Below are 13,670 nucleotides of genomic sequence, written 5' to 3' on the forward strand. Positions count from 1 at the left end.
CAGTTTTCTATATGTATCGGTTAAAAGTGCACGTATCGCGTTCTATAATGCAGAATAATTCATTAATGAGTTATTATCCATGCTTCGGAATTGTGAATAAATCGAATAAAATCAAAACTCTTTTGCATATCTAATAATAAAAGAACAATCTGTGAATTATTTTGTACATTCGACATAAGATTACATTATATATAAATGAAAATCAATCTAATTTCTCGAGAAATGCTGCTCGAAAAAATTTTTATATTCTCAAATGTTAGAATAGGAACGAATTATTATAATTTATGAATCCTGTCCTAACCATTTATAATACATATATATATAGAGAGAAAGAGAGAGAGAAAAGTACGAAAAGGAAGATAAAGGGAATAAAAGATAGTCACATTTTTTTTTTTTTTTTACACCGGTACATTATATTTCTTGGTCCTCTAAACATTCATAATATACACAACATACAATACGACATAGCGGTTTTCAGCTTGTTTAGTTCCTCGTTCGAACGCGGTACCGACAGAACGATATTAACGATGCGCTTAGTTTCTTATCTTTTTTATTTTTATTTTTCTCCTCTCCTTCGCTCACGAACGTTGCTTTTCTCTCCGCCTTCGTCTCGCCTTCGAAACGTTTAAGTTACATCTATCGCGCGTCCTCGATCTCGGGCAGGAGATAGATCAACATTCACGGGAATTAATAATGGAGATATAATACACCATGATGAGAAAAATATTTTCTATATCGGAGTATAATAATGCGTCTACATAAGTTACCATCGTAGATTCTCTCTCTTCTTTTTCTTTTTTTCTTTTTTTCCATTTTTATCTTTATTACATCTTCTTATCTCCTTAACCGCTCATTTACAACGCTACGTCTTTTTATCTTGTTATTTCTCATTATTTCGAAACGCTTGCCCGCAACGTGATGTTTCGTTTACGCCCATACCTTCGTTTCACGATTCCTCTCCACTTAAATAAATAATATTTGCAATCCAACGAGGATGTGCTCACTGTTCATCGTTATTCAAGAGGGAGATAACGTTTTTTTTTTTTTTTCTTTAATCTTGATGAAGTTTGGAAGGGGACAACAATTAATGGGACAATCAATAATATGAAAGAAAATATTCATCCGCGTGGATACCAAAAATCGAAGAATCGTTGGAGATGCAAGATAAATTATGGAACGGAAGGAAGGTGATATTTTTAATGAACGCAAGACGAGAGAAGACGGGAGATGGATCGTTGAAACGAAAGTTGGAAACACGGAAATTGATCACGAAATTAATCTCGTGCGGGAGAAGCTATGCATTTTAGAAGTTTCTCGCTCTTTGGCAGTCCTGGGTTCCATTCCCCCCTGCGATTAATTACGCTGGAAGCCACGATGCTCTAAGAAATAATTATATCTCGTTTTCGTAAAACATCATTGTTACATATTTTTTTTCTTTTTGCTTTTTCTTTCTTTTTTTTTTTTCTTTTTCTTTTTATACATTTATTATCTCTTATATCGCATGGAACGATAGTGTGCGCTTAGACGTGCATGTACGACCCGAACACGGTGATCCTTTCCTGTCGCTGCGAGCATAACGAAGCACTCTTATTAGTTTAGTTGAAACTCGCGATCAAGTGGTTGGTGTGGGGTTGGCTCCGCGAATTCGTCAGGTCCGCTGGAAGTCGAGGATCTCGCGGAAGCAAGGGGATGAAGCCGGTTGAGAAGAGTACTCGACAGCGAGCAGGAGAGAATCGCACGCGTATAAAATTGGAGAGAGATTAAACCTGGGCCACGGACGTTCGAAAGATCGTGATGGAAAATTTATTATTAACGAATGTTGCGCATTTTAAAAATTATTCAAGAAAAATTCGATCTTTATTTCCAGTTAAAATTCGAATAATCCATACCGATTATTACACCCGTCGATATATATTCGAATTGAATCAATCGAAGTTGTTGAATTGTTTAAATTTAAAAGAATCCGTGTTCCAGGATCGATACCAGCCAACGTTAGAAGCGTTTCGAACGGAAGAAGCGAATTTCTAATCTGCGTGACTGAACTCCTTCCCCCCTTTTTTCTTCCACAACCAATTTGGGGGGAGTCGCGAACAATCTCGTCTCGACTCGAGGTTCATCCTACTCGATCCTCCAATCCCTGGTCGACGTTTTCGCTTTGAACGTGTTCATTCGCGGGAGGGGATGAGTCGATTATTATCCGGTTATTATAATTTTACACGCGAAAATAATTCGACGATTTTTCGTTGAATTGAGGAGATGGATCGTTGTTATTCGAGTTGTCATCGATGAACAGCGTGTGGATAATCCCTGTGACCATCTCTGCATCCACCCGCGATAACCAATGGGAGGAGGGATCGTTGTGAATCGAAATATATATAAATTTTGCGCGGATGAATAAGAAGGAAGGGGGACGATATACTCTCGTTGCTCTCTTCTCTTCTCGCGTAAGAAAAGGGATAACTTTTAATTACGCAGAATCAAATCTCGATCAAAATGCTCGTGCAATTTTGCTCGACGCGACACCCTCGTCCTGTTAAATCTACACGCGTTATATCCCCGGGATAACGCTGCCTTTAAATCATTGAGTCGATCGTTTGCCATTGTTATTATTTTTTCCTAATTCGATTAACTTTTTCTTCTAATTTCCAGATCTCTGACGAAATGACGGAGAGAGAAAAAAAATTGGGGAAAAGAGATGTGTCCTTTAAAGGAAGAGAAGAAAGGGATCTCGAATATTTACAATGAATTTCGCCGCCCGAAGGGGGCAAATTCTTGAACTGTACGAAGAGAAGGTCGTTGCTATGTTAAATTACACGGAACGAAGTCGAATGCTCGGAGGAAGGAGGCGATTGATACAACAAGTCTGGATCCCGATTTCTCTCCCTCGCCTCCCCTCTTCTCGACTTTAAATTTACACGCTACGTTTACTTTGTATGTCGTTAGGACAACCTAGATTCGTAGGTTCGTAGCGCCTAGGGCGCGTTCGTTAAGTTATCACTTAATTAATTACGGGATATCCCTCTAAGCTCTAATACGGTACGTCGAGTGGCTCGATAACTTTACACGATTAATTAATTAATTAATTATTAATTATTATTATTATTATTATTATTTACCGCCCACACACACACACATACGCACACACACGCATACACAGGTGAATTCAGGTTCGTTACGAGGATCATTACAATTAATCAACCGGAGGATGATTATTATCTCGAAAAATTTTTTTCCCTCGAGTTTGAATCGTTTCATTCGTTACGTCGATCGGTGAATTATTGTTGTACAACAATCGTTCTTTTTGGAAGAAACGTGTATTGCTCTTGCGATCTTGCAAGAATTGTTATTACGTTCTCTCGAAAATCGTTCAAATTCCCGTTCGATCTTTTTGAACGTTAGTAACAGCGTTTCGTGGAGAATCGTTTCGGGGAAGGGAAACCCCGTTTGAGTATTGTTGCAGGATTGCGTTCGTTAATAATAATCTTTCCACCTCTGAGAGAATCGAAATGTTCGCGCAAACGGAACCGGTTTACACGCTCGAAAGTAATTTGAACTCGCGTGTTGTTAAAATTAAACGTGAAATTCAAACACACGTCTTTGTTAACGCGTTTTTTTACGACTATAGTCTATAGTTGTAAGTATATGTACAAGAGGAGTACACGTAAAGATCGACACGTCTCTCTATTAACTGTAGAAATTTTGTGATATTCTCTCATTTGCCCGTGTTAAACATCTTTAAGTCGACGACAAATTACGGTAATTGGGATGATCGTACGAAATGAAATTTTCCAAAATTGAAAACGATTTTTCTTTCTTAACCGATTGAAAGGAGAAGGGAAAAATTGAATACGAAACGTTATCGATAACTGGCCTGGTTGTTGATACCGAACACACAATGTTTTCTTTCGTTTAAATCGATAAAACGGAGCAGATGAAAACCAGGTTGAACTCCATTTCGAAACGATGCTCGAGGAGATACAGGTTTTTTATTGCTTCGATGTTTGATTGAATCGGGTTCGATGATCTCCTCCCTCGCAATCGAAGGAAATATCGTGTCTGGAAAACGGTCTCAATCACTGGCTCTAAATTATAAATATGCACGAGATATAGCTCGATTCGTCACGAGAATATTTTCGAAATAAGAAAAACAACACTTGAAGTTATACGAACATAATTGTAACCGATATATTTCTTCTACTGATCTTATCTCCGTCTCTATAAAATTTCTATTTCTCTCGCGAATTATACCGTGATATCGAGCTCCGCTGTACTATACAAAAATCCATAGACATAATCCATAAAGGATAATTTGCATAAACAATCGCATCCCTGGCACAAACATGGCCGAAATAAAAGGAGAAACGTGAAAATTAGGCCCTTTCTCGTTGCATCCCCCTTTGTGTGTCAGACGCTTCAAAAAATTAACAATAAAGCGTTGGTGTATGAAATTTCGTCTCTTCGAAAATTGAATTTACTTGCAAAGAAACGAAATTCGATAGAAAACCGAAGATGAAAAGTCGTCAGGGATACAACAGATGGCTCGCCACGAGGCTGGAACTTCAACTTCGTTATTCACTTCGTTTCGTTGTGCCTGAACAGAAATATTTCTATGTGTCGTCGAAGTGTCCTCGAACATTCTGTAATTGCGATCCCTTGAACCATTCGAGAACAATGCTATATCGTCGACGAATCTTTCGAGCCATTCTCGACCGAAAATTCGAAGAAGAAAGACTGCACATGGCAGTCATTCGACTTTGGAAAATCTACCTATATTTGCTCGAGAAACTCTTACTCCAACCCTTATTCCATTTCCATCGATCGAAAGAATCGTTGGAAAAATTCGACTATTCCTCGGGACGAAGTCCAGGATCTGCGTCCATATAAAATCACCTCGTCCAACTTGCAGATCCTTCTACGAATTAATTAATCCATCGATGAAGAAGATAAGAAGATTCGTTGCATCCGCGATGAAATTCTTCTTCGAACGGTGGCCTCGAATAAACGAAAGAAACGGAAAAAAAAAAAGAAAAAAACGATTTCATTCCTGGGATCATCCTTCCTCGTTTCGACGATTACATCAGGCTGCACAAGGCTATCCCATTCTCGAACGCCGATTGCAGCGCGGTCGTTTCCATGCAGAACGCCCCATCCTCGTACATAGTCGCGATTCTCTGCTGTTGCACGCGGCTCTCGCTCTGGGATCTGAAACCGTGGCGATCGAGGTTCACGTTTCTTCTTCCAAAAGCTTTAACCTTGTTGTTTCGAATACGTTAGAAATAGAGCATATCAGAGAAATGATTGCATAAGTTCGAGAGAACGAGAAGCTCGAAATAAGACTGGCATCCGTATACAAGATCGAGGTACTTCAACTTCTATTCTAGCGAATAGAGTTTGTAAAACGAGATTCTGCTTGTTCAAAAGAAAAGAGCGATGTCTGTCGGTTCGAATTTCGAGTCGTCTGAATTATATCTCGGCTTCTCTCTCTCTCTCTCTTGGAGAACTCACCTGGGAGGCATGGCTCGTGGACGTTGCTGCGCCCTCGCTTGCTCCCTCGAGGCTTGCTGATTCGAGAGATAGCTGCTGTCTCTGAGCACGGTTGGCTGGTGGTGGAGGAGGTGGTGGTGGTGGTGGTGGTGATGGCCGGCCGACCTGTCGTTGTTCTGAGAGAGCGACAATTGCGCAAGATATTCCCTCAGCTCTGGTTGACTCGCCAACAATTCGCGACGAGTTTGAACGGTGGGCGCTGTCGGTGTCGTCGTGGTCGTCGACGTCGAGTCGGACCATGGCGGCGGTGGTGTGTGGGATCGAGAGATCATGGCGTACTTGTGGCACAGGTATTCCTCGTAGGTGGGCGGGAGACCGGTCTGGAATGATTTATCCTCTCTCATCGAATTGATTCCTTTTTTTTATTTCGTTCGTTTTCGATCGATCCTCGACAGGGCATTGTTAATATTATTATTATTTCTCGTTAACGGGGGAGGATAACGGGGGAGAGTGGATTTATTGTCGTTGTTGATTATTTGTATTGTTTCCGTTTAATTGGCTAAATATCATCTCTATCGAGGAAGAGTTGAAAGGAGTCGAAGAGGGAAGCCATAGGAAGGGGATGAGTATTGAAACGCGAGTTAACAATCGGTTGCCAACTTGATTTGATAATTAACGAAATTATTGTAAAAGGGAGAAGGAATTTGTCGTCGTCCCGTTCGATTGGATGAATTGGAATTATTTTTGATTCCTTTTTTTTTTTCTTCTTCTTTCAGAATTGGTGGGATCGCAGGAAACTACCAGGAGAAAGTTATTTGTTCAACATTTCATTTGGGGGAAAAAAGTAACGATTTACGAATTCGTTAGTAATTTTAAACATCAAATTCGCAGGGAGCGAGCAACCCGTGTCTCTTATTTCTATTTTATCTCCATCCCAATTATCATCCTTATTATCTCAAACTTCTCGACTCAACTCAATTTTCTCAGCAATTGAGACGACCTTCCCTCCTATCATTCGGCCAGAAGTGAATTTTAATCTCAACCCAAAAGTCGCGAAAAACGGGGAGATGGAAGAGGCGGAGAAACGCGGCAAAAAGGAAATTTTCATCGGGAAAATTTGGATGTCTCGGTTATTATCGGGGGACGGCATCGCTGTTTTTCGCGACTCTGAGGAAAATTTATGTGTCGGCCGGCGCCTCGAAACTATGCGGTCGATGAAATGGCCGGCCGGAAAAATTGAACGAATGGTTCTCGAGTCGAGGAGCACCTCTGAACAATTTGCCTGTCGCTCTCCCATTCCCTCCTCCCCTCCTTTCTGCCTCCGTAATCCGTGAACGATCCCACGATCGTTACGAGAGAAATTTCCTCGCTCTTTTTACTTTTTTTTGGATCCGAGTATTTTATATCGAAAGCTCTCGGAATTTTCGGAACGAGGAGGATTGGTTTATATTCGAATAATCGAATATTCAGCAAACAAGACTCGAGCGGAGTGGATCGAGCGTTTTGAATATTCAAGCATTAATTTCACTGTCACCGGATTTACCTCGCACACCGCTCGCCAATCTATAATTCCTCCGCGGGATTATAAAAGCTTTCTCGAGCTTTCTCGCTTCTTCCCCGCGACTTTCGTTTAAAGAAGAAGAAGAAGAAAAAAAATAAAAAGTATTCGAAAAAATGTGGAATCATCCATCCTTGTTGTATATTTATAAATCGCGATGAATAAATTGTTGAAAAAAAAAAGAAAAGAAGGAAGAAAAATATTGAAATCAACGGAGGACAGATCTGCGGTTGTTTTAATCCCACGAAAAATGGACGGTCCCGAGTTTCACGAGTTTCCTCGATGAGAAATATTCCTCGCGTCCAATCGGCAGCTCGAGCGTGTAATTAACGGAACGTCGTCGGTTCGTTTGCGCGGGGGAAGGATCGATTGGATCGATTCGATTCGACGAAAACGTTTGCCGCGGCCAGGATCCGACCGGGACAGGCCATTACTGGTTGAAATCGTTTGAACGACGGATTCTAATTTCATCGTCGGCCGATACATCATCGTTCAATTTCGTGGCAACACGACGGCCACCGCAAGCCGTTCTTGTTCCTTTATCGAAAACGTTGCCCCTCCGTGAAACAAGGGACTCGACAAGTTTCGTTTCAAAGAGGAGGTCTCGATGAAATCGACGAATGGAATAGCATTTCGACGAATTAAAAAATAAATGAATAAACAAATAATAAATTGCGGAATTAACTTTGACTTTGAAATCGATGATTCGTCAGCGTTGATTTTTCAAGAGGGATCGGAATGTAAATTATCAACGATCGATTTATTATTACATTCTCGTCGCAATTTTAATATACAACGCGTGTGTTTCCACCCTGGTCGCGACTACTTCGCAACTTCAAACCCCTTTTTCCCCCAAGAAGATGACGTAACAATCGCTTACCTGCCATGTTTTCGAGATGGCCACGTCGTAGGTGGGCGGTGGCGATACCATGGAGGGAATGGCGTAAACCGGTCTGCTTTGAGCGTTTAATTGACCATTTCCTGTTTCGTTGGCGCTCGCGTTCGGCGTGTCTGGGATGGTGGCGTACAACGCCTCCGGTATGGCGTTCTCCCTTATCCCACCGCCAAGGACGCTCGACCCCGACTCTGAAACGAAGCCATTCGAAAAGAGAGTTTCGACGGTTTTTGGGAGGAGGGGAAATTTGAAGTTCGAAGAAGAAGAAGAAGAAGAAGAATCGTCTTGGCGAGTGTGCCGGATAGATACGATTTCTGTGGGGCAAACTTTTCGACAAATTCCCTTTTCTCTCGAACTTTTGCTTTCGATGAATTTTTGATTGGCTGTTTCAATTGTTTCTTTTTCTTAAACGAAACAATTGGAGTGTTTTCCTTCTTCTACGAGTGATATTTTCGAAAGTTGTTTTTCGAAAGACTGAAAATTAATATTGAATTCTGCGATCAAGCAAAAGTAAGAAGAATAATTCGTACGATTGGAAATGTTGGGGGAGATTTACGCTTGTTTTCATTCGTTGGAGGATTAAAATTTTGCCTGGCACCGACCTATATAAGTGTAGTGCGACTCCGCCCTGTCCGCGCTTCGGGTCCTCCTCGAGTGATTCAATCGCTTCTCGTGTTTGCTGCTTTTCGTCACCGGTCTGGCTTGCTCCGTCACCGAGCTGCAACTTCCTGTTTCGGAAGTTCTGCTCTTCCCACGAGCGTCCTCCTGCTGCTGCTGTTTCTTGGCAGCCCGCCCGTCCGATTTCCCACCCTTCGACTTGGGTATTCTGATCGTGAGCCGTCTCGAGGACAGCGCGCCATTTCGCGACTTGGGCAGATCGACCACCACTCCGCACCCGCACACTGGCGCGTTCTCGTTAGGCATCCTGCGAAAACACGTCGAAATCTCGTTTTAAAGCGAGAAAATATATTAGATAGAGGTACGAAAAATCGATCGATTGCATACGTGAAGAAGATACAATTTTTGAAGCAAGAGTAATAACAAACTTATTTAGTTCATCGTACTGTACGCTTCTACGTAACAGTGTAATGGATTCACGGTGGATAAAATTATTCGGAGCAAAAAAAAGGATACACTACAAACGCAACTCATAATGTTTCAAACAAGAGTATAAATTTATCACACGTACAAGACTCATCAGTGTTATACGCTTCTACGTAACGAATTTACAGTGGGTAAAATTATTTAGAGCAAAAGTAGAAATTGCAACGATCACACGTGTGCTTCTACATGCACAGTAATTCGTAATTTTTAAAACAAATTTATTATCACAAGAGCCATACAAAATCATTTACAGTGACTAAAATTATTGAGAGCAAGAATGGAAATCGCAACGATCGAAAGGATCACACGTACAAGGGTCGTATAAAATCATTTACAATGGATAAAATTGTTGAGAGCAAGATCGAAAGGATCACACGTATGTTTCTACATGCGCAGCTCATAATTTTTAAAACAAATTTATTATCACAAGAGCCATACAAAATCATTTACAGTGACTAAAATTATTGAGAGCAAGAATGGAAATCGCAACGATCGAAAGGATCACACGTGTGCTTCTACATGCGCAGCTCATAATTTTTAAAACAAATTTATTATCACAAGAGCCATACAAAATCATTTACAGTGACTAAAATTATTGAGAGCAAGAATGGAAATCGCAACGATCGAAAGGATCACAAGAGTCGTATAAAATCATTTACATTGGATAAAATTGTTGAGAGCAAGAGTGGAAATCGCAACGATCGAAAGGATCACAAGAGTCGTATAAAATCATTTACATTGGATAAAATTGTTGAGAGCAAGAGTGGAAATCGCAACGATCGAAAGGATCACAAGAGTCGTATAAAATCATTTACATTGGATAAAATTGTTGAGAGCAAGAGTAGAAATTGCGAGTAGGAAGGTGTGAAAAAAATCGATCCTCACGCTGAATTCCACGCGAGCGCTCGGTCGCACGTGACACGAGTCCATTTTTGAGCAGTGGACCGGATCCGCGCGGCACGAATCCCTGCAATTTCAATCTCCCTTAAAAGCTCAACGCTTGGATCCGACTCGATGCGACTCGAGAACGGGCAAACGATCGACGATGTCGTACAACCGAGTCTTGTGATCCGTGTCAAACAGATTGGGAACGGAATTAATCGCGAGTGAATAGTCGGAAAATCGACAATGGCGCAACGTTTCCCCGAGAACCGGCTGCGATTCGATTTGAATCGCGAGATTATATTCGAGAGATCAGACGACGGGTGGCCGATAACCAGTTAACGTTTCGCTTCTCGACGTCGGGTGTCGTTTCGATGGCCCGTGATTAGCCTGAATTATGGGTGGAAGGACGATTCCTTTGAGACAAGCTGAGAGGCGAGATTGGGTCATATATATATATACTGTTAAAGAGATCGATAGGATAGAGAACTAGGATAGTGTTTATGGTAAATTATCCTGGAATATGTTCGTGAATGCTTTCTCTTTTCTTTTTTAATGACGGGGCTTTTTAGTAGATTTCAAAATTGCGGAGGAGAAATCCTCTTTCCCACTGTTTCCTGTACGAGCACCTCCTCTGACCGGAAGCCTTAGCAGAGAGTGCATTAGTAGAAATATTTCGGCAAAACGCGTCCTCATTCCACCGCAAAGTTACATATATACGCGTTTAAAAGTCTAACGCGTGGCTCGAAAGGGTCAGATTTTTCGAAAAAGTTGTAGAAAGTTTGGTCGATATTCGTAAAATAAGCGAAGACACGTCTCGCTATATTCAAATATCTTGGTTGCTGGAACTTATTCCACGCGTCAATCGTTTTCGAAGGCGGGGTGTAACGAATCGATAATCGTCCCAACGGGGAAGAACGTCTGTCTTGTTGTTCGGTTAATTATTCGATGAAAGCAGCGGAGCGGAGAGGGTTGTTGGATCGACGAAAACGAGAAGTCGCCGCTTTGATCCATCCGTGATGTTTTTGAAAGGCGTGAGAGAGGGTGAGTCGCCCTCTTTCTTCCCTCTCGTCTTTGTCCGCCGACGAACAACGGGTTCGATCTTTTTTTTTTTTTTACAAGCCTCCTCTCTAATTGTCTTTGAGGACGGTTGCTCGTCGCCGCCTCGTCGTTGTCTCCACGTCAGATGCGTCCCTCTCGAAAAAGTGACGAGACGAGTCGGCCCCGGAACAAACTTCTCCCCTCGTTTCGGAACAGGGCTGTTTTCTCGCCGCCTCCTTTCCTCGCCTCAAATCACGGGAACGGCTCTTTAATCGTCGGGAACAACTCTCTGAGAGAGAGAGAGAGAGAGAAAAGTCTCCCCTCCTTTCTTCTCTCGTTTCATTTTCTTCCTTATTTCTGTCCGATGAAAGGAAGAGAGATCCATATCCATTGACACAATCCAATTTTCGCATCGAAAGGGATACCTCTTTCTATTCGATACCTTTCCTATGAGAAACAAGCTGGAAGAGGCTGGCAAGGCGGATTTTCAATACCGCAATTGCGTTTCTTACCGCGAGTCGAGAATTGGATCCGTGACTCGCTTTGAACGTGATTTTTGTGTCCTCCTTTCTTAAAAGAAGAGATTTCGATAATTTGTCAAAGTGTATATATTCCTTTTTCCTGTTTAACACAGATAAATTACATAATATTATACTTTCGAAACGTTCAGTTTCAATATCAAAATTCTACGAAACGATCGGTTCCCAAATTGACCGTAATCACTTTGCGCCGGCAATCGAGTAGTGGGTTCGAAAATATGGGAAAATTAGGATTGCATAATCCAAATCGTGGTCTACCAATGTTTGATTAAAAGCTGGGCGAAACAGTGGCCGCCATTAGCCAATCAAACGATAATATTTACACGGAAGCGCGTGTAAAACTCGTGTAACGAGTATACACGGATTTGCATTTAGAATTACAAATTTTTATGCCCGTTTGTTGTTGCATTATTAGTTTGTCCGACGAATATCGTTGAACGAATTTTAAAATCGGACGATATCGATCCAAGCCGAGCACGAGTCGAGCCCAATTGAACGAAACAAACGAATCGATAGAATTTATCGCCCGACAAACGCAACGTGAGGAGAGCAAAGATTTCTCGCAAGGCGAGACATTCTCGGAGGAGAAATTGGGAATTAAATTGCGAACTACTACAAACTGCCTGCTATTATTATTATATTCCTCCACTTCCGGTTCTTCGTCGATTCCCTCGCTTCTTCGACTTTTGGAGAAAAGATTGGAGGATTTCTCCTTTGGAAAAAGTACTTTGGAAATTCTCTTAATTCTCTCCAATTAAAAAGAACGTGGAAAAATCGTCAAATGGTAATTCGCGTGTTAATTATTCACGATTCGGTATCGAATCTACGTGGAAAATTTCGAGAAATCTCATTGCCACTCATCGTTACCGAATATCTTCTTTCTACATCCAGTTTTGCGTACTTGGATATTCTTATAACGAAGGATCCCCGGGATAAGTCGAGTTTCTACACACGGCTACTTTGCTCAGTTTAAACAGTTGGAAGATTTGGAGGAGAGGTGAAGTTTCTTCTAGTAGGGTGAACGTTTTTTAGCGGCAGCTTTTTCTTCCGGCCAGATTCTTCCCTTTCTTGCCCTCGAGGTAAAGGCATTAACATTGGCGGAGCAACGTGGGCGTATCTCTGCCAGAGATAAATCGGTTTCTCGATAATTCGTCTCGAAACGAGGGAGGATACAAATTATGTAATTTTTCTAGACTAGAAAAAACGATGATTAATCTCGCGCGACGAATAACAATTTTCCGTAATTTATTCGAAGAACGATTCTCTTCAAGAAGGGTGTAATCACACCGATTATACCGATTATTCTCTTTCTTTCTTTTACAATTCTTTCAAGAAATATCATCGGTAATAGTATCGTTTATCCAATTGGATGAATTTTATTTCGTGACGTAACGAATTCGGGGATAATTATTAACGCGTGAAACTACAAACTGTATAACGCTCCCCAATTAGCGGAGATCTTGGGGGAATAGTTGAACCCGTAACCGAGTGGTGGCCATTATTAAACTCGACCGAGTTATCGTCAACAACGTATCATCGTCGCATCCAGCTCGAAGCTGGGCAAATTCAGTTGAGCGATGGGTTAACCAGTGATCGCGGTTAATGGAGGAAATTGTATCGTTTCGAAGAAACGAGCGACGATAACACCGGATGCGCCGCGATGCATCGTAATTACGCCACTGATTAACAATGGAATTTAATTAGGCAAATGCTCGAGGCGCGTTCGTTATCATCTAGCCGCGAATCAATGCTACTTGCCGGTCTCGAAGCTGTTCTTTTCTCCCTTTCTCGAGTCTATCCCCTTCGTGTTGTCCGTAACACGATGTCGAATCGATCGGCAGAGAGAGAAAGAGAGAGATAAGGATTGTACACAAGGAAGGAGGGGAATGCTTGCGAACTCATTCGAGATAAAATATTGGAAATATCTAAAAGCGAGGGAATGGAATTTGAAATTTTCTACGTTCACGTTTTTCCCTCGAATTTCACCTTCTCTCGAGAATTTATTTGCAGGGACGAAAGGTGAACGGATGAATTATTAGTTAGGCGGGTTGGATAGAGACGGCGAAATCATTAGGAAGTTGGGGCAGAATCCAACGGATGATTAGGCAAGTTAAATACACAATCGTGATGAGTAGAACGCGGCACTCGTGGGCTGGTCAACGTAGAA

General features: G+C 41.6%; 1 protein-coding gene across 1 annotated transcript; it reads right to left on the reverse strand.

The window, feature by feature from the left end:
• Positions 1 to 2,937: 2,937 nt before the first annotated feature.
• LOC100866981 (uncharacterized) lies at positions 2,938 to 8,861 on the reverse strand. The gene is made up of 4 exons (XM_086915565.1): positions 8,540 to 8,861; positions 7,923 to 8,128; positions 5,506 to 5,864; positions 2,938 to 5,202 (listed from the first exon to the last, which is right to left on the reverse strand). Exons 1-4 carry the CDS (start codon positions 8,859 to 8,861, stop codon positions 5,073 to 5,075), a joined length of 1,017 nt encoding a protein of 338 aa, XP_086771691.1. The 3' UTR covers positions 2,938 to 5,072.
• Positions 8,862 to 13,670: the final 4,809 nt, after the last annotated feature.

The sequence above is a fragment of the Apis florea genome, unplaced genomic scaffold (genome assembly GCF_048593485.1).
Source record: "Apis florea isolate Af1SG1 unplaced genomic scaffold, ASM4859348v1 contig_3793_pilon, whole genome shotgun sequence".
NCBI lineage: Eukaryota > Metazoa > Arthropoda > Insecta > Hymenoptera > Apidae > Apis > Apis florea.

Bases quoted from the DNA above. Each gene is read 5' to 3' on its own strand.
- LOC100866981 (XM_086915565.1), bottom strand. From the start codon at position 8,861: ATGCCTAACGAGAACGCGCCAGTGTGCGGGTGCGGAGTGGTGGTCGAT. The intron at 5,865-7,922 runs GTAAGCGATTGT...AAATCATTCCAG, and splicing joins CCATCTCGAAAACATGGCAG to ACCGGTCTCCCGCCCACCTA. The intron at 5,203-5,505 runs GTGAGTTCTCCA...CCACGGTTTCAG, and splicing joins CCACGAGCCATGCCTCCCAG to ATCCCAGAGCGAGAGCCGCG.